At 45.9% G+C, this 24656-nt stretch overlaps 1 protein-coding gene across 3 annotated transcripts in view; it reads right to left on the bottom strand.

The window, feature by feature from the left end:
* Positions 1 to 475: 475 nt before the first annotated feature.
* Positions 476 to 24656, bottom strand: part of KIAA0040 (uncharacterized protein KIAA0040 homolog) — a 36862-nt gene continuing 12681 nt past the window's right edge. For all 3 annotated transcript variants that reach the window (XM_038542434.1, XM_038542432.1, XM_038542433.1), the window contains exon 2: positions 476 to 4050. In XM_038542434.1, the coding sequence (XP_038398362.1) occupies positions 3622 to 3924 (303 nt within the window). In that variant the 5' untranslated portion in view covers positions 3925 to 4050 and the 3' untranslated portion in view covers positions 476 to 3621. The remainder of the gene's footprint in view (positions 4051 to 24656) is intronic.

Here is a 24656-nt window from a genome sequence, read left to right as displayed (position 1 = left end):
CTATCTATCTATCTATGTATCTATGTATCTAACTATGTATGTATCTATCTCCCCAGCAGTCTCTATAGAGACTTGATTTCTCCCCTTCCCAACATTGGATTTAACTTAGAGGTCTATTTTTCGCTTATTTTTTTGCTATTTTCCCCTTTCTCCTTTAAGAAGACATTGATTGACCTCATTAAAGGGAATGCTGAGAGTTGCCAGAGAGCATCAGTGTTTCTCCTGCAGCTGGCACCTCTGAGCAGGTCTGGTCTCTAAGGTGTCTGCTCTGCAGGCAGTGAGAGCCTGGTCCTGGTTCTTCTGGTCCTTTGGTCTAGAGCTGTGTCAGGGGGAAGGCAGTGCCCAGGGACAGTTGGGTCTTTTGTGACCTAACGGGAGTTGCTGCCTCTGTCATTTCTGACTGATGTCTGAGAGAGGGCAATATTTGATGTCAAGAAAGTAACTGATGACAGCAGTTAAAGATGCCAGGCATGGCTTTTTATTTTCAAAGTATTTTATTTAAATAGATTTTTCTTTTGCATGTGTTTGAATCTTCCAGAAAAAAAAATACTGACAAATACTATACAGCATGGACCATTTATACTCTTCTAGAAAAGATGACTGCCTCTTTTCTACATACCCCACCCCACCCCCACCTCCTTTCCCCAAGAACTAAAAAAGCAAATACAATGAGCAGTGGGGAGAAGTCCTCCTCTAATGGTGGCTGAGCTTGACTGGATCTGTTCAGATCTTGGCCTGGGGGTTCCTCCCCAAGCCTAGGCTGGTTTAGGAAGCCTCTTCTTTATCGTTCTTTTTGTCCTCCATTAGCTTAAACTCTGCAAGATGGGCCAAGCAGGCTCCGGTCCTGAGGCACCCCTGGCTGCCAGTGGCAGTTCTGGGGCAGAGGCTGGGGAGAAGGAGTAATAGTGAAGAGGAATAAAGAAAGGGCTGGCCCTGGGATGGGGCTGTGGGGACAAGCAGGAATAAAAAGAAAACATGGGGGAGAAAGACAAGGATGAGTGGGAAGAACAGGGAATAGATCCAAATGATGGCCTTGGGGTCCTTTCATGGACTCATTTATTCAACATAAGTTTGGGGGCCAACGGCACACTGGGCAGTGTTGGGGAAACCCTGGTGGAGGAGGTTGGGGCAGAGAAAACATAAGCTTCACTCAGCATCTGGGTCTCCTGAGTCCTAGACCGTGGAAGCAATGGAGAAGTGAGTTTCTGGGTGTTTCATGCCTGGAGGTAGTTCAAATCCATTTGATTAGGAGACAGCAGGGCAAGGCACTTGGAGACGGAGGTCTTGTCATGGCAATGACAACTGACTGCCGTCTTAATTCAAACTAGCAGCCGGTTGCCATGGCAACCATGTTACTTGTGTGGTCCCCAATCGGAGTGATCCTCTCTCCTAGATCACATCTGACACCCAGTCTCAGCCATCAGCTCTGCGTCTCCCTCAACTCATCCATTTGAGGGGGCTTGAGAGTTGGAGACTGGAGGGGCAGCTCATCTCAGCAGGCAGAGGCAGGTGTGGGGAGGCACGTGCATGTGGTGTGGGTGATGAGCAGTCATCCTGTGATGGGAAGGGGATGGCTAGATGCTCCATGACAGGCTGTCCACGTACAAGGGGACAGAGAATCAGAAAGTGCTTCTTTCTCTGGTTAAAGGGGTTTACAAGTAGGGAGTCTGAGTGCCCAGGGCACTTGGGGCCACTTGATGTGAGAAGGTAGATGTGACTCGTTCTAAAATATGTGAAGGCCTGAATTATGACTCACAGGGTCACCTGTTAGAAAACCTTGGTGCTGCAGTCATTACCAGACAGCTGCCCTCCTCAGGCTTAGAGCATACCTGGAGGGCAGGTGAGCACCAGGCAGCCCAGTGAGCAGAGAACATTTTTCCATGGACACAATCTTGCAGAATTTCATTTTTTGCTACTATAGCTATCAAAGTTTAGCTACACTGTTAATTAAATTGCAATTTTACTGCCACCTAGAACAGCTTTCGTGGGGAAATATTTCCAGAGAGTTACCCAGCAGATTTGCAAATGACCTTTCAGGGCACAATCTGCTCCCAATTTAGGAATTCTCCATCTTTGTAATATGGTCACAATACAATCAAAATACCAACCAATTCATCATATAAGTGGATTAACTTGGCCTCCCCACCTCAGCCTACTGGGGAGACACTCTCCTCAACTCCCTGCAGACCTAGTGTACCTGTCATCATGGATCTCAGGGCCCCCGCGCCAACCTGACTGTTGCTTCTGCACGCAGCCTCTGGGTAGCATTCAATACCCACCTTCCATCCACTGCAGCAATTAGTGGGCTCAGAAAAGAAGGGCACTTGGGGGGATTGGCGAGGTATTACACGTTTACCGTTGACATCATTGCCTATCCAACAGCATCCACAGACAGTTCTGAGTACCTACTGTGTGCAAGGCACTTGCCTGAGCTTCAAGATAAATATGAATTAACTTCTATATAGCTTCACTCTACTTTCATTTAAACTCCATAGCTTCTGCAACCCATCTGCAACATACCATGCATCCATTGCAACCTTACAAAAGTGTTTCCAGTGTACCTTCTGTGAGACTATTCGAGAAATTGCCTTAATTCCTTCCACAGTGAAAAGCTTTTTTGGTTACATAGGAGATCCCTAGCTCAGGTGTAGCATCCTTTTCCCATCTGTAAAACATACATTGCACAGGTCCAACTGTTTTGCCAAAGTGAATAGAGTATGCCTGGTTTCCAGAACATTCTAGAAGTCACAACCAACAGCTGTTTGTGCTTGGAGAAGGGCACCTTGTTGAGTGGTTCTGGGGTGGGGGTAGCATCTCAAAGAGAGGTCTTAGACAACATTAGATACTTATCAGTGGAAATGGGGATCTTGTCATGAGCTGCAAGATAATAGCTTTTGATGAATTTTGATGGTTCTCACTTAAAACTTTTCCTCCCAGATGAGAAACACAGGAATTCCCAGATGAGAAATACAGATGTGGCTGTATCAATATACCAGGATGGGAACTGTACCAGGTTGCTGGAATGTCCAAATATGAGGATTTCCAGTAAAAGGTTATGTAGGAATAGGAACAGGAAAGCACGTATCTCTAACCTGAGTGGTATATGGTAGACAGTGCATAGGTACCTTGCCTGATTATATAATTGTGCATATGCGCCTGAATGTGGCCAGGCCTTCCTGGAGACATGGAGACGTTTTTGGGGAGTGCATATAATGTACTGGCACAAAGTAGATATTCAATGACCATTTAATGAACAAAATATATTTGCTTAGGTACCTGTTGCCTGATTTTGCATGCGTGTGTGTATGTGGGTGCTTATGCGTGCATGGTGTGCATGTGTGTGTATTTGGAAGACATGTCAAGATATATGGACAACTGTTCCTTGTGCTTTTGCATAGGGAGCTTGCTAGAGATAGGTAGAAAACATGCCTGAGTCTGTGGCAAAGAGCATTGCTATTGGACACATAGCTGCCATGACAGTACCCAAGAATTGTCCATGTTCTTCCTGGGCTGTCCTCCGTGGGGGCATTTAGCCTGAGATTTGTTCCTTGGTTAGTTCCTCTGTGTATAGTTGGAAGGTGGCTTAGCCCCTGAGGGAGGACGCCTCTGCTTCCTGCCTAACTAGACAGGTAGTGATGGCCTCTTTTCCATCTGGAGAAGCTTGGGCTGTGCAGAGATCCAGAGATCTTCTTCAGCCTTCTTCTTCTTCTTCCTCCTCTTCTTCCCCTTATTTTGCTGCGGCTGTTGGCCACTCTTGCCTGGCCGGCTCCAGCAGCAATGGCAACAGATGAAGAGGAACGTGATGACCACTAGTAGTGGCAGCCCCAAGAGGATGCCCAGGCAGATGGTGTTGAAGAGGCCCTCTTGGTGTTTGGTCAAGATGGTGTCCCAAATGATATTGAAGAAGGAGCTAATTTTCTCCATGGTGCTTGGCTAGACTGGGGAAACTCTCAGCTCACTAGCGAGTCCTGGGTTCAAGAGGATGCAGGCTTGTCCACTTGTAACTTATTCCTCTTCCAGCTTTGGGTGTGGACATGCCACTATTAGCAGCTGAAGAGAGAAAAACAGACAATTCAGGAGAAATGCAGCGGGGATGTTCTATGATTATTAACGACATCACATTTTTTAGGCTTAGGAAAAGGAAGGGAATGGAAGATTTCTGGAGTTCACGGAAATGGTATTGAAACCCAATAAACAAAATAGATGCATGCGTTTAAGTAAGTACTAAATCTTGTACTACTACATAGGGCTTAGGGTATAAGAATTAATAGTGTATCAGACCTGGCATGTAGTCGGTGCTCAGAAATTGTTGGATAAATGAATGAAATGTGGATTCAGGGTTCTGGGTAGGTGTTGGTGATGCTACCAGAGCAATTCTCAATATTTTCTCCCTGCAGCTCACCTGATAAGTGTTGAACACATACTCCTCAAAGGACAGCTGATCTGACTTTCTATGAACACAACTTGACATTTTCAATACTTACTAAAGCTCAAGCACAAGATGAAATGTCTAAGCCTTGCTGCCTCTCATAGGGCGCTTGGACCTCCCCTAGGGTAAGAGGTCAGCAGTCCTCCTCCCCTCTCACCCCTGTCTTCACATTCTCTTCCCTGCTCCATCTCCTCCCTCTTCACATCCTGTGCCCACTCCTGTGCCCAATGAAGACTCACCGAGCTTTGCAGTGGGGCACCATTTGCTGGTTCCCTCTGTTTCTACCTTCCTTTCCCTCATCAGCCTCATCTCTGCTTTTTGTCCCTCAATCAAATATTCCCAAGTCTCCTTTCTTGCATGTTCCTGTTCTTTGCAGTGGAAAAGGAGTCTTGCATGCTCCTCGGCAATGGTGTTTGGAAAATTGGATGGGGTCCCTACTGCCATCTTGAGCTCAATTTACAGCCAGGGCTGTTGGTTGCTTATACAGAGTGGCCCTTCTTCCACTGGTATCCCCTCTACCTCTCTGCATGTATCTTGGGCCTCAGCTATCGAGTGTGAGGTCTTATAGGCTCCTTTGGTTCTGGAATCCCCAGGTTCCTCAGACTAAACAAGACTAGGAGGGCAGCATGTCAAGGAAATTCAAGAGACCTTCTGATACAGACATTGCCTGGGACCCAGAGATCAAAGACTCATTGATTTTCAGGCTGGAGACCTTACACTTAAAGATTAAGAATCTGAGGCCCAGAGTGGGGAGGTGACATGTCTAAGGCTACACAGAGAGGTGATGAAATTGTCCCGGAGTTTGGGACAATGGATCAATTGCTCTTCCAAGGCTGCTGGGCAATCAGAAGAACAAGGATGGCAACATTACTTTATTTTTGTATTTTACTTGATACTTTTCTAATCACTTTCACATGAATTATATTTTTAAAGCAAGCAACACGTTGCATTGTCTATGGAGAAGAATGGCTGGGAGGCCTGGGTTCACAATCATTGTGACGTCCAGGCTTCATTCTGTTGTCCTGCACTGGAACATTAAATGTGTGGCCCCTCCTGGGTCATGTGTTAAACTCAGGAGTTATCCTCAGAAGTCTAGTTCCTTGAGTAGCATGTACTTGTGTGTTCATCCAAGGTCCATCTGAACTCAGCCCTAGTCTGCTGGCATGTGGACTCACACACTTACAACATTATCTATACAATTTATGCAACTGTATAAATGGGTAGATACTACTGTGCCATCGGGTCCGTGAAAATGAAGTAATGCTATACTATGGCACTGATATGCCAGTCACCATTCTAGGCTCTTCACACCAATTGACTCATCTCATTTCATTACAACCTAATGAAGCAGGTACGGTTATTTCCTTCATCTTACAGGTGAACACAGAGGTGGAGGTCACACAGCAAATGAGTGAAAGAGCTGGCCTTACTGATTCTGGGAAGTGCGGCTTCAGATCCCCAAGGGGTGAGCCCCTCATCGGTGTTGCTCTGGGCCTCCTATTCCTTTGTGTAGAATTAACCATTTTGGCAAGTAGCCCAGGATTTATAGACTCTTACAATATGTGGCTATCCCCCAGATTGACTTAAATGTTTATCCTAATCTGTTGTGGAAAGAGACTGCAAAGTGATTTATTTTCCATTGTTAGATACTTCACAAATGCATGAAGATACACATACAATAAAAATTTAGTCCTGCTCAAGTGGAGGTTTATAGAAAGCATATGACTGCCTGAACTTAACACGCATCAAAGAAAATGTTCTGAGAAGTCACATCCCCCTGCCAGAGGCTTTGCCTGAGCCCTTCTGAGGCCCTGGGAACATCACATGCCATGGATCTGCTCATACACCATCAAGCCCACAACTTCTTTGTTGAGAAAAAAATACCCTTGGGTATTCTGTGACACCCCCCCCCCCCGGCCCCCACTCCATCAAGGCCACTGCACTGTCTTGCTCTTTTTCACACACTTGTCTCTATGGATTTTCCTCCTTACTTTGCCATCGCCTTTGCTTTTACTTCAGCCCTTGTTTGGCCCCATATTTTTTTTTTTTGGCCCATCTGAAGGGATTTTCCCACTCTGTTGAGGGAAGATTTGGGTGGTTTTCACTAATTTGATCATCCACACATATACTCTCCTGAGACCAAATGCTCATTGTACTGCATTTCTATGACTCAAATTAGATACCACCACCACATTTGTTGACAAATTATTCTTGCCAGATGTCACACTGGTCCCTACAGGCAGCATAAATGCATCAGGGCCCACTTTTGGGTTCTGCCACGGAGAGAGAGAAAGGGCTTTGAGACCTTGGAGAATATTAAGGCAGTTTTCATGAAGGTAGAGCCATCTACAGAGGACCTTGAAAGATGAGCAGGATCTTGACAGAGAAACATGGGTAAAAGGATGTGCAAAGGTTCTAAACAGAGAAACTTCAAGAACATGGCAGGAAAACAGGGTGCCTTCTGGTGAGCCTGGGGCTCAGGGTGGGAGAGTGGACTGTAGGTTGTAGTCAGGGTAGAGAGGGCCTCCATAGGGTTTGTGTTTATTTTGGGACTTTGTAATAGGAGGATGCCCTTCAAGAAAAGATAAAAGGGTGAGAACAGCTCTGGAAATGTTTTATGAGAGCTCTTTATCCATTTAACAAACATTTATTGAGCACCTAACATGTGTGGCACATGCTGTGTTAGGTGTTCGGATTCAGTGATGAAGGACAAAGATATGGAGCATTGTATATTTCAGAAGTTATTATTATTGAGGGATCATGTTGTAAAAGACAAAAATAATAAGCAAATTTCAACGTAGTTTGCTTAGTAGCTGAAATAGAAGCATGCATTTGAATTATGTGTTTATCTCAGTGTCCCAGGCCTTTTTACCCTTCCCAACCTTTGTCTCAAACTCTTCTATCTCATGACACCTAAAATAGCCTTTGAATAAATAGATTTCTTTTTAAGCTAAAGCTAAGTCAATAATTCACTTTTGGATTCCTGAAGGTACTTATTTGAATCTACTCTTCATATAGCCAAGGAGAGTATTCATTAACGTTTGGGAACCCAGTCGGGGGAAAATTCAATTAAGAAGGTATTCTTTATATTTTTTAATCTAAGAATTCTCTTCTAGGCCCCCCAGGTTACTTGCTGAGCTCTGCTAATCTATACTGTTTCATTAGTATTTATGAGCCTCGCATTGTTAGCATTTCCAGGAAACAATCAAATACCTCCTTGGTGGTATGAATTAAAAGTTAGAGCTTCCACAGAATGTTTTGTAAAAGGAGCCACACTTTGGGCCTTAGGGGATACTCTCTGGGAGACCCCATCATTTTTCTGGATCTCAAGTATTGCTGACACCATTTGAAAGATAATTAGTCTATTCCTATAAAACCAATAATAGGTGCCAACCAAGCTTGATTGTTTGATCGTTGTTATGGGGGTGGATGTGAGGAAAGAGAGGAGGGGAAAAGTTATTTTCAGTCACCTTAAAACCAGAAGTTACTCATCTTTATATCTTCCTGTGGTATCTGACTGGGGAGAGAATCATTCATTCATTCTTTCTTCCAGGAGGCTTCAATCTGTCCCTGTAGAAAGTGTTGATCGATAACAATGACCCCAGAGCCAGAAGACCTGGGTTTGAGCCCTGGACCAACCTTTGTAACCTTGGTGAGTTACCAAACCTCAGCTACAAAATGAAGCTAATGAGCTTCCCTTGTAATGATGTTGTGAGGATTAAAAGAGCTCAATACATTTAATGTATTTTATAAGGTGTAAAATACTATAAAACAATCTATGAAATAGTGGGTTACCTCCAGATAGTAATGGACTAATTCAAGCCTTGAGCTTTCCTTCCCCCTCCCTTACCTCTAAACCTAATCTCACCACCAAAGAACCCTGGGCCCCCACTCCATTCAAATGAAGAGAACTTCACAGGTAACCTTGCTGCTTATGGCTGGTCCGCGGGTCTGTGGCTGTAATTCTAGACTCTGGCATCCAGCAACAGGGCTGGATTAGAGTCACTTGGGGGACATCTGTTGGTGTCTGGAGGATTGTTGAACTCATAAAGTAAGGCCTAGGGAGAACACCTAGACCTCTGTGGGCCCACCTAGCCTTCCTCCCAGCCTTTGGGATCCCTGAAAGTGTACAGGGATGGGTCCTTCCACAGAGAGGTCTATCCATCCCTGAAAGCTAAGAGCTGCTCCAGAGTTGGTAGGAGTTGGCCAGGCTGGCCCTTGGACTGATTTTCCTCCTGGAGCTCCTCAGCAGGGGGTGGGACACGCTACTTGTCTCTCTTTGTTCGTATTAGATGAAATAATACATGTAAAGCTGTAGAATACCATCTGTGGGATAGTAAATGCTTTCTAGAAATGTTCATGATAAAGATCATGATGGTTCCCAGTTAAAAATCCCTAAGAGCAACTCCACAGTGACCTCCAAATGGTCCAAATCTTTTGCCTTATAGGGGTGGGCTGAGGTGGGAGGTTCAGCTCTCTCAGAACCTTCAAAGACTCCTCTGCTCTAGCTGCAGACTTCAGGCAATGCATGGGGGGGGGGGGCATCTTACAATTGAAAGTTGGCAGTAAAGACCTCCCCTTGGCCTTTCCTCCAATGATTTCATTGAATTTTTTTACTTTATGCTGTGGTTATCACTGTGCTGCTGTCTCCCTTCACCCAAGGATAGACTTCTGGCCAGGCTGGCTGCTTAAGAGTCACCCGGAGAGTTAGTTACATTCAGATTCCTGAGCCCAGCTCCTGAAGACCCTGATTCAGTAGGTCTAGGGTGGGCTCTGGAATTCATGTTTGTAACAAACAGCCCAAGTGTTTCTGAATAATTATCAGGTTTAAAAACTGTTGTATAAGTACGTTGTGGAATAAGCACAGAAGCCTTGTGTTGAATAAAGGAATGGATTGTGGGTGAAAGGAGGTGGGGAAGAGGTCTGTCTTTGTGTACAGAGGATAGTGCCCTCCTTCAGCATTACTTCTTGCTCTTGTGTAGTCAGGGCATCTGGGCCTAGACTATGGTCCTGGAGGTCACAGTTCAATGCAGCAAACATTCATTGAACATCTACTATGTAACTAGCCCTAAGCACTTTTCAGTTGAGTGAAGAGGAGAGAAAATAAAAAAAGGAGAAGTATAGTGTGATGAGTCCTGTGGTCAAGTTCTATGTAAAGGGACATTAGAACAGCATAGGGGAAAGAATAAGCAGTTTGGCCAGGACAGGGTCACAGGAAAAAAATGAAAGGGAAATTATAATCAGGACAGGTGTCTGTTCGATCATTTCTTCAATGGCTATTTATGGAGCATCTCTTTTTTTTTTGTTTTAAGATTTTATTTATTTATTCATGACAGACAGACACACACACACACACACACACACACACACACACACAGACAGAGAGAGAGAGAGAGGCAGAGACACAGGCAGAGGGAGAAGCAGGCTCCGTGCAGGGAGCCCGACATGGAACTCGATCCCAGGGTCTCCAGGATCACACCCCAAGCTGAAGGTGGCACTAAACTACTGGGCCACCGGGGCTGCCCTGGAGCATCTCTTATATTCTGGGAATAGCGTTGGGTCCTGGGTAGCCAGGAACCAGCAGACCGGGTTCCTGTCCTTTTGGTGCTCAAAGTCTAGGGTGGGAAGCAGACTCATCAGAGAATCTCACAGACAAGTGTTAAAGTATAATATGGAAAATGTGACAGAAAAGAAGCCCATGAGGCTACCGAGTGAGTAATGCCCACCAAGGAGGTGGGGCAGGCTCAGAGTGGGATGTGAATTATAAAAACATGGTCAATTACAAAAACAAAGACACAGTCAGGGTGTCTGAAAAGCCTTGAAATGTAGAATAAACTTATTTAAAGCATTTTCAACTAATATGCATGTTAGGTTTTTCTTCAATGCTCTGATACCTTTTCAGATAAAGTGCCTCTAAATTGGAAGCAATGAGTTCAGTTGTTAATACATTATAAAGTGTCCCCCAAAAGTCTAGAAACACAGGGAAAGGTGTGTTCTGTGCCTATTCTCAGACGAACAATTGGACCCACTGCTTCTTCTAAAGAGGATGTGAAGCTGACAGTGTGGCTAAATGCAGTGGCAGTGAGTGGGGGAGGCAGCGGGGTGACGTGAGGCCCACGAGGCAGGCAGCCCCACACCCACAGGGCTTGGAAGCCGTGTTAGTGGCTGGTGTGTGCTACAGAAGCCATGGGCGTGAAGCAATGAGGACACATAACCAATCTGTGTTCTGTAAAGGACAGGGTCACTGAGGTGAGACGACAGGTTGGTGGGGGGCAGGAGTGGAAAACATGATTACAGTGTTTCAAGGAGAATACAAGAGGGCTGAAGGTGAGGGTGGTTGGCACAGGGTGGGACAAGTGGCCTGACTTGGGTGTTCTCCAGGGAATGTGGTGGGAGAGCTCTCAGGCAGGGGGCATGAGGAGGTGTCCCTGGGCTGTGCTCTGCTCTTTCTCTTCCAGCCCTGGTCCCCAGTCAGGTCTCCAAGTCTGGCTTATTTTATTTTATTTTATATTTTATTTTTAGTAATAGGAATCTCATCAGTCTTTACCAGACTCCCTGCCATTTCTCCTGGCGGTTCAGAACATCTTATTCAGCCCCAGGCCTCTCCAACCCTGCCTGCCCAAACCTTGCCCCTGCAGTCCTTGCAAAATCCCTATGGTTACAATAATGTCACACACTTCAGAAACCAAGATGCTCCGGCAGTGGGGGCACGGAGTGAAATCTCAGTCGGTAGTTATTAACTCTGCCGTTCTGGATATATATTTTCTTGATGCTTCTCACCTTGCAAACCTGGCATGCTCAGATGCCCTCTAATAGATGTAAGTACTGTTTGGTACAAAAATGGTCGGATCACAGCAATAATCTGCTTGTGGAATACTGTGTTTATAACTTTAAATGCGGTTCCAAGCACAATGAAATAGGTATTTGCATTTTCCCCGGTGTAATTAATTGCTTCAAGTAACTAGTTCTGATGCAAAGTTGGAGGCCTTTGTCCTCCCCCAGTGTATACATTTATCGTGTGTAACTAAATATTGAGTATTAGAAGAAAATAGATAGTATTTTCCCTCAGAATCAATGCTATAATTATGGCTGCAACTTTGAACAAAGGCACACAGAAGTCATCAATATAAAAATGATTAAGGCACTGTGATTATTAAAAATAAGAAAACGATGCTTTATCATATAGACATTCTGAATTGGAAGAATCCAGATATGGGTCATTTGGTTGGGTACGCTCACCTTATTGGTAAGGAAAATCTGGAACCCAAGAGGTGGTAATTTGCTAGAGGTCAGAGAGCTGACAACTGGTAGAGTCAGGGGCAGAATCAATATCTTCTAACTCCCAGCACCCCCTCCTGCCAAGGTTCCCCTTACAAAAGTCTTTTAAATTAAAGCACTGAGGCAGCTCTTGGTAAGATGCCCACCATAGCCTCATCCTGGACACAGAGTAGGCTATCCTCCTCAGTCCCCTTAAATCTCTGTGGGGCCATGTGACTGGGTTCTGGCCATGGGAACATGGGCCTGGCTCTTGAAATCTGTTCCAAGACCTGCCGGTTCACTCTGCTTTCTCACTGGCTGGCTGGACCCAGTGGAGGACTCCAAGGCTCCCTAAATGGCACGGAAGAAAGCGTTCCTGAATGACTACTAGCAGGGCACCCCTACTGACCATGGTGAACAGTGGAGTAGGTGAGAAATAAGCCTTTGGTGGGTAAAATCACTGATTTTGAGGATTCTCTGCTAAAGCAGTTAGCCTATTCTGATTAACACAGGTGACAAAAAGGTAGTGTTGGTAATGATTATAAAACATATGCAATGAGGTCAACAACTCTCCAAAAGAGTTTGCAGCTCTGACCAGAAAGAGGTTTAGCCAAGTGCTTAAGGGTGCTGGTACTATGATCAAACACCCTGTGTTGGAATCCTGGCTCTGCCACTCACTGACTACATCACTTCACCTCTCCCCCTGGAACTCAGTTTTCTTATCTGTTAAATGGACTTGATAACAGTAGGCTGTTGTGAAAACTAAGTGAGTCAGTAGATGCAGAGCCTCTCAGACCCGAGCCTGGCCATACAAGTGAGCCTTTATTATCTGACCCCAAAACAAAAAGGCTAGCCTGAAGAAACATCCCTCAGCTCCTGAACTGATAATGATTTTGTATGCCTTTTTAGAATTGGGATGGTTCTGAAGTCATGACTTTGAGTATATAGGTCTCCTTTATTTATTTTTTTTTGTAAGGTTTTATTAATTTATCTGACAGAGCACAAGCAGGAGCGTGGCGTGCAGAAGGAGAGGGAGGAGCAGGCTCTCTGCTAGGCAGGGAGCCTGACACGGGACTGATCCCAGGACTCTATGATCACGACCTGAGCTGAAGGCAGATACTTAACTGACTGAGCCATCCATGTACCCCTATAGGTCTCCTTTAAAAGGCATTTCCCCCCTCCTTTCTCTGGTTTTCCTGTAGTAAGGAGAAATTATTCCACTCATCATTATTTTCCAAAGCAACCATTTCAGAATTAAAATATGTACAGGTGTTAGTTGAAGCAGCATTATGAGGATTTGGATACAAGTCTATTCACCCTCTACCCACGGATTCCTACCTCACTGGGCAGAGTGGGACATGAGTCTCCTTCCTCACCCCCAACACCAAACCATCCTTCCTCTCCTCACTCCCTTGTTCTTTCCTTCTGGCAGCTTGTTAATGAGCTCTTAGCCCATGTAGGTTCTGTCCCATGCACTGCAGGTACAGTCACGCATAACACAGATGTGGTTGAGCTATGTACTTTCCAGAAGGAGAAGGTAGGTAACAAGTAAGGGTACAAACAAATAAACCAAGGTATGTTGTTAGTGCTAGAAGGAAATAACTGGCCTGGCCTGAGTGGAGGTGACTTTGAATGGAGGTCCGAAGAAATGGCAAGGATGCAGTCATGTGCAGAACTTAGGCCTTCCAGGGGGCAAGATGGTGGGGTGAAGGCTCTGAAGGGGGAAAGGGCTCTGCTAACCCTAGGAGAGGAGGCAGCCAGGGTCCAGGAGCCTGTGAGCACCCAGTGTGAAGTGTAGTTTAAGCTGGGCAGCTCTGGCCATGAGTACAGATGGCAGAGGGTGGAGAGGCAAAAAAGGGGCCCTTCTCTTTGTTGCCATTGTGATCCCATTTGTCCAAGCCCTCAAACTGGTTTCTAGTTCCTCCTTCCTCCATATCTTTCTAAAGTATAGAAGTAGTCACGTCCCCTGATCAGCCCCCCTTCAGCTCCTTATCACTTACATGATAATCATCAGTTCCTTCGTAAGGAGGACAAATCACTCATGAGCTGGTCTCTTCTATTATCCCAGCCTCATCTCCCACCACCACCCTTATGACCAAATTTTCCAGAATTCTCTGGAACGTTCCTGCTCTGTCCCATTGCCATGCTGTGGCACATGGTGTTCCAGTTACCTGGGATGTCTTCTCACCTTCCTCCCTCAGCCTAATCATGAGAGAATTCCTTGTCCCCCATCCTCCTCTGGGAGGACTTCTGGGACTCTCGGCCCCCCACACCCAAGCTCCCCCACATCGATTTCTCTCTCTTCTGAGTTCTCACAGAGCCAATAACCTCCCATAGTCTTTATCTTACTCTATTACAATGGTTTGTTTTCTCTGAAAAATGGTAATACAGAAAAGTATTAAAAGTCATATACATTAATACTTTATATACATATATTACTATATATCATACTTGTTGACTTGTTTCTCTCACACTCACTGCAGGATTCTGCATGGCAGTGATTCTTACTCAACTGTATAACCTGACACCCTCGTTCAACACCTATCACACGATAGGTGCTAATAAATAGTTGATGAATGGATGATTTCTTTCAATGCTCAGACTAAGCAGAAGACTGAGTGTATCCTTGGTTCCCCCAGTTAAGGGTGGAATTGGGTCACCTCCCCCCACATTTTCATGTGGCAGTCCTAACCCCCAGTACCTCCACATGCAACCTTATTTGGACACAACATTGATGCAGATATCATTGGTTAAGATGAAGTCATGCTGGAGCCAAGTGGGCCCAGAATCTAATATGACTGATGTCCTTCATAAAGAGGGGAAGTTTGGACATTGAAATAGACATGCCCATAGGGAAGAGAAGGGGAAGAGACAGAAGGAGAAGATGGCCATTTATGAGCCAAGGAGAGAGGCCTGGGATCCTTCCTTCATGGCCTTCAGAAGGAACTGACCTTGCCAACCTCTTGATTTCAAATTTCTAGCCTCCAGAACAATATGAGACAGATCCATTTCTGCTGTTTAGGCCACCCAGCCTGTGCTTAGCTATGGCAGTGCCAGGAAATTAAGAAGTCCCTTTTACTTCACCCCTACCCTCACCTCATCAGCTGGTCCTATTAGCTCCGTCTCCAAAATAGATTCCCAATCCATTCATGTCTCTCCATTCCAAGGCTAGGTCACCTGGCTTACAACAACAGCTTCCCAGCCAGTATCTGCTCCCCTGCTTCCTTTTCCATAGGCTGTTCTCCCCACATGAGGCGGGCAATGTCAGCCCTGCCCCCACACCTCCACTCACCACCATGCTTTCCATGACTTCCCAAGGCCTGTAGAGTGAAGTCCAAACCCTTAACAGATCCCACAAGCAGCTCCTTTGTCTGGCCTTGAGTTCTCTAACCTCATCTTGTGCCCTCTTCTCACTCACTGTGTCCACGTCATTCCTGACTTCAGGACTATCCACCCCCTCAGGACCTTGCTGGTCCCTTTGATACATCTGTTCTCAGATCTTGTTGTGATGGACTACTTCATAACAGTCAGGACTCAGCTCAAATGCTTTTCCACTCAAACATAACCTCACCAAGAGGCATTTTTAACTAAGAAGCCCAGCCCCCAGTCAACCTCTCCCAGAGCATCCTGTCTCACTGCCTTTGCAGTGTTTTCCACCCTTATATTTTCCATTTGAATATAATGCTTTGGTCACTTTAGTTTACACGTGTATTGACCACCTTCCTGCACTGGAGATGAGATCAAGGAGAACACAGCCCTTGCCTTTCTCATTCTGTTTGGATGTCCAGGATCTGGCAGGTGGCTGGCTGGATGACTGAAGTCATGCCAACTCACCCAAGAGTCCCGAAGGAAAAGATATCTCCAAAAAATGTTAATCAGTCAGCCCAGGTCTTCAGGGAGAGAGAGCTTGGGCAACGAAGAGCGCACAGAAACGTGACTATCAGTCACATCCGTGGCCAGACTGTGACGACAATTACCCACCATTTAGCCCATAGTCCGGCCACATCTCCCAGCCAACTAAGTCATTTCAGGAGGAAATAATGATCAAGAAAATTCCATATCACTGAAAACAGTAGGGAGCGGGGGTTGTGCTTTATCAGCTCCTATATTATCACCTACCTTCCTTTTGCTCAGTTACAAAGAGCTCATTGTAGCTGGGACTTTCTGATAACAAGGGATCTTTTCCTAATTACTATATGCTTCATTTCAGGTTCAGCAGAAAAGAAAATTAAAAAGCTCCATTTCACTCCAGGTTCAAGTGAGTCAATCTTTCAATCAATCAAGTATTAATTAAGCTATGCCAGGAAATACAGGGGAGGTAGAAGACAACCTCGCTCCACTCAAAGATGATCCCAGGAAAATAATTAGAAAATAATTTAAGAACAATGACAAGAGTTTAAAAAGGTTTTCGTTTGGGCCTCCTCTGGCTTTCTGTGATGGAATTGTTAATCCCTTTATTCCCCTTTGCTCTGTCTCATCCCTCTTGTCCAAAGGGTCAATGCTGTACACTCATAATTAGTCTTTTTCAGTCACTCCTTAGAATTAGACATTCTGTCTCTCTGATTCTCTGAAAATTCCAACTATTTGGGGGTGAGTATCCTAGCTGCAGCCTGTTAGCAGGTGAACAAATTCCTCATATTGACATTTTTTGAGATCATTAGGAAATTTCCTGATTTTTCCTCCCCCTAACAATGAAGGACCTTGTCCTCTGCTCATACTGGTGTGGAGTCTGGACAACATTCACTTAAGCAATTTGAATTTGGATTTTTCTTCTGTAAACAGAAATATTAGCACATTTCTCAGAGGGGTAGGAGTTTTAATACACTGTGCTACATAATTTTCTACTCAATACCTAGCATAGTGCCTGGTCGAAAGTGGGCCAGCAATGAGTACGTGTGGGGTGGATGAATGAGTGAATGAGTGAATGAATGCATTGCTGGGAGCAATAATAAGCAATAATGGGTGTCAAGCATACAACCTAAGTGCATTTCACACAGTTGGTACCTTAAAGATTTTATTTATTTGAGAAAGAGCAGGAGAGAAAGCATAAGTGAGGGGCAGAGGGAGAGAAAGAGGCAGACTCCCAGCTGAGCAGGGAGTCCGATGTGACTCGGGGCTCTATCCCAGGACCCTGAGATCATGACCTGATCAGCAGAAGGCAGACACTTAACCCACTGAGCCACTCAGGCGCCCCTGTTATAATCAGAGTTTGATCAATTTGTCCCTGAACTGGTTTACGAGGAGAGTTAGCCAACTCCTAAGGAATCAGGGCAGACACGTCTGCCTTCGTCCTGCTGACTTACTTTCTGTTCCCTTCCAGCCGCGCCTCCCTCTTTCAGCCCTCCTGACCTCTGGGATCTAGTTTCTCAGGGGCGCCTTGTTTTGTCCACTACGATCAACTTTCCCCTCTTCATTTAGCTAGAATGCTCACTTGTGATTCTTTGGCTTCTTTTGACATAGATACGTCAGGAGGCCAAAGCCTCAAAACAGAGGGCTGGCAAAATGTCTTACCACCTTTCACAGAAACAGGGAGTAATCTGTTGCATCAAAAAGTCACCCTTTGTAGCATTCTAAGCGCTGCAACTCTGTGTGTGTAGCCAAAGCTTTAATGGGTATGGCCTCATTCAACAGTTTGAGAGGTGGGTCTCTTTTGTCCCTGTTGCACAGATGAGGAAACTGAGTCTCTTGGAGATTAAGTAATTTGCCTGAGGCTGGAGAGCTACCATAGTCAGAAGAGCTTTGACTCTGGTCGGATCTGAGCCCAAGGATCCTGCTGTGACCACTGCACTCGCCATACAGCTGCCATTCTCAGGAAGCTGACCACTTCCATCTCTGGACCCTCTCTTCTCAGGTGACTAGATGAGGTGTTCACCACATCAGTCACCCATCAAACATCTGAAAGCCTGCCACGTGTGCCATACCCTACGGATACACTCTTGACTGATTAAGGTGTCTTCTGTGACCTCAAGGAGCTCACATTTTAATAGGACCAAAAATGTAAGAAGAGAAATACAGTATCACATATGATGGCAGGTATCAGGGACCCAAAGGCAAAAAATCCCTTTGAACACCGGCACTTTTATTTTATTTTATTATTTTACTACTTTATTTTTTTCCCTCCTCTAACTTCATGTAAAATTATCAATTTTTAGCTAGCCCTCAAATTTGGCCACCAACACAACCTCCTACCTAGCCACATGATTTATTGGGGCTTTAGAAGGGCCTGTGATCCCTCCTTAACCCTCATCCCACACCTTGTACTCACCCTGCCAGCCTCATCCAGTCCTGCCCCCTACCTTGTACCTGGAGGCATTTAAAGCCTGCAGCCCCTGGATTGCAAACGCCCTCTGGGGTAGGGGCCACATTCCCTGTTTTTTGCGCTCTAATGTGCATGGGGGAGAGTAAGACAGGGGGCTTGAAAAGGAGAAATGAGGACAAAAGGCAAAGGCAAGCCACTCTCTCCAGCTGTAACCTCCAGTTTGATTGACTGATCTTGGTCTTGGGCTAATCAGACATAATACAGACAAGGGATGTCTGCAAGAGGAATGAATGCCTATCAAAATGTCCCGAGCACAACACAAAAGGCTGGCAGAGGGGTGCAGTGGAGACAATATGAAGCTAGGAGTCACAGGATCCAGTTCCAGGCCTGATTCAGTTGTTCTCCAGCCCTGTGGCCTTGAGCAAACCAGGCAAGCTTTCTGAGCCTTCTCCTCATCTGAGAAACGAGGCCATTAGCTGCCCCAGATATCTCTCAAGATTGTTGTGAAGAACAGCAAGATGGGAAAGAATACTGAAAGGGGGAAATTGCGCTCAAAATGCAAGGTAGTGGTACGTTAGAGGATTACACTGGAAAGCTGAATTAAAGCTAAAATTAGAACCCTGAGCTTCCTTTACCAATGCAGCCCTCTGCGCTCCTTGCCTCCGCCCCCGCCCCATCCTTTATGAATCACATCAATTAGGAGCTCTGTTTCCAGTTTGGAGAATTTCTGGGCACACACAGTGACACCACTCACATTCGTGTTTGCTGCCAGCATATATCTGATCCGACCACATCCTGGTATTGGTGCTAATAAAACCTGTAGCCATGGTTACCGTGAAATACCTGGCTTACAACAGCTCTCATTTTCACTTTTCAAAACTCTTTGGTAAAAGATTCTGGAGCCAATTTTTGTGGGTGTGGTGAAGCGCCTAGGTAGAGTTTTATTTTGGGAAAGTGTGAGCTTGGGTCTGAGGTCATCTTTAAGTTAGGAGCCGTCAGGGAGGGGCGGTGGCTTCTCTGTTCCCCAAATAAAGGGAGCACTCTGTGGCTGACCCACCCACACAAGGGATCCTTAAGTCCTCAAACGTCATATCCCCTCAGAAGGAGAGAATGTTTTTTGAAAAAGCAAGAAGACAATCAAGCACTTGTGTGAATTGGGGTCTCCCACACAGGTGGTAATTAAAAAATAGCCCTTAAACCGAAAGTTGTGTAATTCTCTTTAATATTAGAGAAGTTAGCATTCTCCCACTTTGCAGCCAGGCCTGGATGACTGACTGATTTATTTTTCTCAGTGGTAGTGGAAGAGAAGTTTATAGGCTGGAAGAGTTGAAAACTAATGGGGTGGCAAAAATATACAGTTTTGCAACTCAAAAGCAATTCAGATATGATTTTCTTTTCTTTTCAATTTCCTCCTTTCATTTGATAGGTCACAAAAGTTCAGGACAATTAAAAGCCAAAAGCTACCTTAACATAATATTAAGGCTGAAAACATAAAGGCCGAATCATAGAGGGAACAAGCAGAAATACTCTCATTCCAATCATAACTCACTGCTGTGGAATGCACAGTGTGGAATATCTCAGGCTTGCCAGGCATTGGCCCACAGGCTCTGGCCTGGAGGGCGGGGTGTGCAGAGCAGCTCATGCTCCTGGATGATGGACCTTCACTTCCTGTCTGCGTGGATTTTAATCTGCATCCCTAATGTCATATGGAAAGCTTTAAAAAAATTTTTATTTATCCTATTTAAGAGAGAGAAAGAGAGAGAGAGAGAGAGAGCACCGAGCATGAGTGGGGTGGGAGGAGGGGAGAGGGAGAGGGAGAAGCAGACTCCCCGCTGAGCAGAGAGCCTGATATGGGGCTTGATCCCAGGACCCTGAGACCATGACCTGAGCCAAAGGCAGATGCTTAACCTACTGAGCCACACAGGCACCCTGAGAGTCAGTCTTTCTTTCTTTCTTTCTTTCTTTCTTTCTTTCTTTCTTTCTTTCTTTCTTTCTTTCTTTCTTTTTCTTTCTTTCCTTTTCCTTTCTTCCTTCCTTTGTTCCTTCCTTCCTTCCTTCCTTCCTTCCTTCCTTCCTTCCTTCCTTCCTTTCTTTCTTTTCTTCTTAAATAGTTTTGATAAATAATTTTTGGTGAATGTGGAGGATATATGAGTCTTTAAATAGCACCCTCTTCCTTTGATACAGATGACATTTTCTCAGTGTCATCAAATGCAGCTTGAGTGCCTTCATGCAAATAGATTGCTATTCCTAAGCCCCTGTTAGAAAAAAATGTAAGAAAATACTGAAGCTGGGGATTGATACTACTGTGCACACATACACACACACACGCACACACACACACACACACACACCCTTCACTGAGCCCTCCTCCTTACTCCCCCCCTCCTCCCCCCACCACCACCTCTGCTCCATCCTTGACTGGAGACCTCAGAGCTTTATGGAAGACCCTCTGGAAAGCACATGGGACATGTGGGAGTGGAGGGATGGTGGGCAAGGCCGTGGAGCTCAGTCCTTGTCTCTGAGCTCTCCACGGGTGGCCCTGGGGCTGGGCTTCTGGCAGGCTCTGCACCAGCTTTTAGGCTTTATCTTGCATAAGCAGCCCAGAACACATTTTTTTTTTTTTTTTAAACTCAGACCAACCCTCAGATGGTTGAAAAAGCAAGAAGGGTCTTGAAGAAGTAGGACATCATGTGGAAACACTTTGATAGAGCCAAGAGTCTGAAAGGGTGGCCCTGCCTCTGCTGTTAAGAAGGGAGGAGGGCGTCCGAGGGATGGGAGTTGGCTTAGAGCCGCCAGAGAGAAGGGAGACGTCCTCATGGGGTCCTCATAGGGGAGGCAGTTCTGCTCCTCAGTGGAGAGCCGGCAGGGCTCCAGTTCTTGACTTCTGTCTGGTTTTATTTGTTTATGCTCCTGTAGCTTTCATAGGAGCTGAATTCTCGGCTGAAAGTCAGACGGAGAGCCGTGAGTGTTAGGGGAAGCTCATGGGCTGTGGTATGGGAAGTCAGCTCAAATTCTCACTGGTGACTTAGTCTGCATCTTTGGGATGGTCATTCAATTGCTTTGGGCCTTAGTTTCTTCATCTCTAAAATGGTGGAAAAAACTGGACAAATATTCAAGAAAGTGATGGTACGTGTTGCCTCCATGAAAGGACATTGAGGTCAGAGCTGGGGGAATGCCTTTTCTCTTGTTCCCATGGTAACTATTCTGAAGGTTTGATCACATGAACATACCTTCTGAGGGAAACGAATAACTTGTAGTGAATACCTGTCCTCCTAGGGTCCTTAGGTCAAAACAGACAATGTGGGCAGCCTGGGTGGCTCGGCGGTTTAAGCGCCTGCCTTCAGCCCAGGGCATGGACCTGGGGTCCCGGGATCGAGTCCCATGTCAGGCTCCTGCATGGAGCCTGCTTCTCCCTCTGCCTGTGTCTCTGCCTCCCTCTCTCTCTCTCTCTCTGTGTGTGTATGTCTATCATGAATAAATAAATAAAATCTTAAAACAAAACAAAACAAAAACAGACAGTGTATGTGAACGTGCTCCTAAGGTGTTAGGAACTGTAAAAACATTTAGAGTCACGACCGATATCATTCCAGGCAGATGTAGGGACATAGCAAGAAATGCCACGCTTCAATTTTGGCAGGTAGTGAAAGTGGCCTGAAATTCCTGGTAAATTTGCTCCCACGCTGGGGGGGGGGGGGGAAGGTCTTCCTGCCTCCACCCCACAAGGGATGGGTGGACCCCACCCCACTCCCACCAGGGTGGCTCTCTCACCTGGCTGTGCATGGGCACTGAGCAGCCTGGATCCCCCTTTTGCCCAAATGACCCCCAGTTTTCAAGGGCTAGCCAAGCATGTCCACCCTGCTGAGCAAGTTCTCACAAGCACATTCCATCCTTTGCCGGGAGGCCTTGGGGCCCCAGCGGCTTGGTGGGAGCAGAGGGAGTGTACCTGCACTTGGGACTGTCCTGGGAATGACCGCAGGTGGGGGTGGGGGAGGTTTATCTGGAATGTGTGTGTCTCCCTTCCGTTGTTTACTGGGTCACCATAATAAAAGCAATACCACAGGCTTTGTTGTTCTTTGTATCTGAAGAAGCCGATGGAAGGGCAAATATCTCCATCAATATAATATGCCATTCGAGTGACTTTTCCTGAAGTTATGCACGGATTTCATTCAAAGAAATGTTAGTTAAGTAACTACTACGTGATCGACTTGCTGCTGGGGGGGGAGGCAGAGAAGTGTACGGAGGTTCCTACCCTGGCAGAGGTCATGGAACACAGACCACTGGTATGTCCAGGTGACATTTACCAGGTGACAGGTAAGTCCCTGCCCCCCCAACCGCTGGCCCCTCCCTTGCCAGTTGGGAAGGTAATAATCACACCGACTATATCACCCTGCAGCCTCGCTGTGAAAGTCAAACCATAATATGCATAGGAGTTCCTTATAAACGGAACATGCTCTTCCAAGTATCATTTTCAAAAATAATAAAGGCAGTTAGAGGCTCAAGTAAATATCAGAGAATGCCAAAGTGCACACACTATTAGGAGAGAGAGAGATCAATGCTGGCTTGGGTCTGAAGGGAGGTGGGAGGCTGTGCTGACTCCTGCGCATGGACTTCATCACGTGGCGGGGCAGGGTGGTGGACAGTTGGGTGGTAAAGGGAAGTTGAGGTGAGCTGGCAAGGTGGGGGAAGCAAGAGTGCAGGTGAGAGAACAGCACATACAGAGTTTGGGGCTGGGGTGCAGTGAAGAAGGCCCCCCTCACCCTGAAGGAAGAGCAGGGAACGAGGTGGCACAGGCAGGGTCGGTGAGCCTGCACCCATTACACTGAACACAGATAGGTTTGGTGTAATGGGTGCCAGGGAGGCCCTGAAAATTGGCAAATGGAGGAGACATAGCAGTGTCAGGGGTTTCAGAGGCCACACGCTCTTAACCTGATCCCTCATTCAAAGTATGACTTTGGGGGGTGAGTCAGCCCGCCACCCCTGGGCCCACGGGCAGTCTGCCCTAAACAGCCAGGCTCAGTAATCACAAACGCTACAATTAAAAAAAAAAAAAAGTTTTACTAAGAGCATACTTTCCTTCTTCTACAAAATCTGATTATGAACTGAAATGAAATATCACCAAACCCATCAGAAAGAAACTACTATTTATCTTGTGATGCCTTGGGGATGTGGGCGGGCGGGGGGGAGGGGTGGATAAAATCCTAATGTGATCACTTTTCGAGTCTCAGAACTGATGCCCAAATGGGCTTGCTTGTATTTATGATAAGGGGAAGTCCAATCAAAGACCCTGCACTTATAACTCATTGTCATTTGTTAAGGGCTCCTGCAAACATTTCTTTACTCAATCTACAGTAATGTGAGGAGAGGAGGGATTTCTTGCCCTATTTCACAGATGAATGAACTAAAGAGCAGAAATGTGTTCAAAATTTGTTGAAAATTGCCAAAATGGTTAGCAGTCAAGGGTACACAGGGTTTTAGTCTTCTGGTTTCCTAGTGTGGTATTGTCTTCACTACACAAACTCCTACAAAGTCACAGATGACAGGAACTTGTCGCTTCTGACATTTATTCCCTCAGACTCCCTGAGAGCTATGGTCCCTCTCCTGCCTTGGTGCCTCAAAAGCTTCTCTTTCTGGAACCCTCAGCTCTCCCCCATCCCACTCCAGCCACTACCACTGAATCTCCTGGCTTTTATTCCTTTAAGTCTTGGTGAAATATGGTTCTCCCTGGGAAACCTTCCATGACTTCATTTAGGTGACAGCCCCTGCCCTGCACCTCACTGTCCTCCTACTGCTACCATAGCCCATACTTGCTTTAGGCTAATTGTTTACTTTATCATTCTTCCTTTCTAGACAGAATCTATTTCCATTGTGGCATCTGGGACATGTTTGCTCTTGGAAAATATTTGCTGAATTAATGAATGGACATTTTTATAGACGAGAAAACAGTCTCGCTGAAGTTAAACACCCAAGGTCCCAAAGGTGATCAGGGATGATGTGGTAATTCTTCTTCCCCCAAATACCAGTATGTGCACCTCTCTGCCATGCTGGTTTCTGGGTCCTCACATGGCATTGTGGTCAGATGGAAGAAGATACTCTGAAGAAAATCCACCAATTGGATTTTCAATATTCTAGGTCTAGAGAACTCTTTCAGCCTGATCTCTGAATGTGCTTCCATGACAGATGCTCCTGGGCATTCTGGAGTGTCAGCAGACTCTGCAGGCCTCTTTTGGTGACTGGCTATTTCTCAATCTCCAGTTAGGCCATTAGTGCCAAGAAACAGAGATGACAGCAGGGAGAGCTTTCTTCCAAAGATCGTTGGGCCCAAATGGGGATTGCACTTGACCTCTCAGGGTGCCATATTGGATGTTACGACCCACCACCATGTTCTTGAGAAGCCCTGGTCAGATGTCTTCCTGGCACATTTTTGGTGTTTATGAATTGGTATCATTTCATTTGGCAATTTCTGGTTGCCGAGCCGAGTGGGTAGAGTATGTGTGCGTAACACTCACTCTGTACATCACTGTTATTACTGCAAAGAATTCTTCCTGTTTCTTCCTTGAGGGAGCCACTCCCTTTGCTAGCTTCTTTCTCCCTTCCCCGAGCCTGTAGTGTTGACAGGATTGAGGCTGCAGGGGCCAAGAACTGCTGTCTCCACTCTTCAGTACAGCAGCACACAATTCAATTCAATGCACTATGCACGTATGTTGAAGAGCT

Source organism: Canis lupus, chromosome 7, assembly GCF_011100685.1.
Source record: "Canis lupus familiaris isolate Mischka breed German Shepherd chromosome 7, alternate assembly UU_Cfam_GSD_1.0, whole genome shotgun sequence".
Classification (NCBI taxonomy): Eukaryota; Metazoa; Chordata; class Mammalia; order Carnivora; family Canidae; genus Canis; species Canis lupus.
The sequence above is the reverse complement of the archived record's forward strand: the minus strand, read 5'-3'. Positions and strand labels throughout refer to the sequence as shown.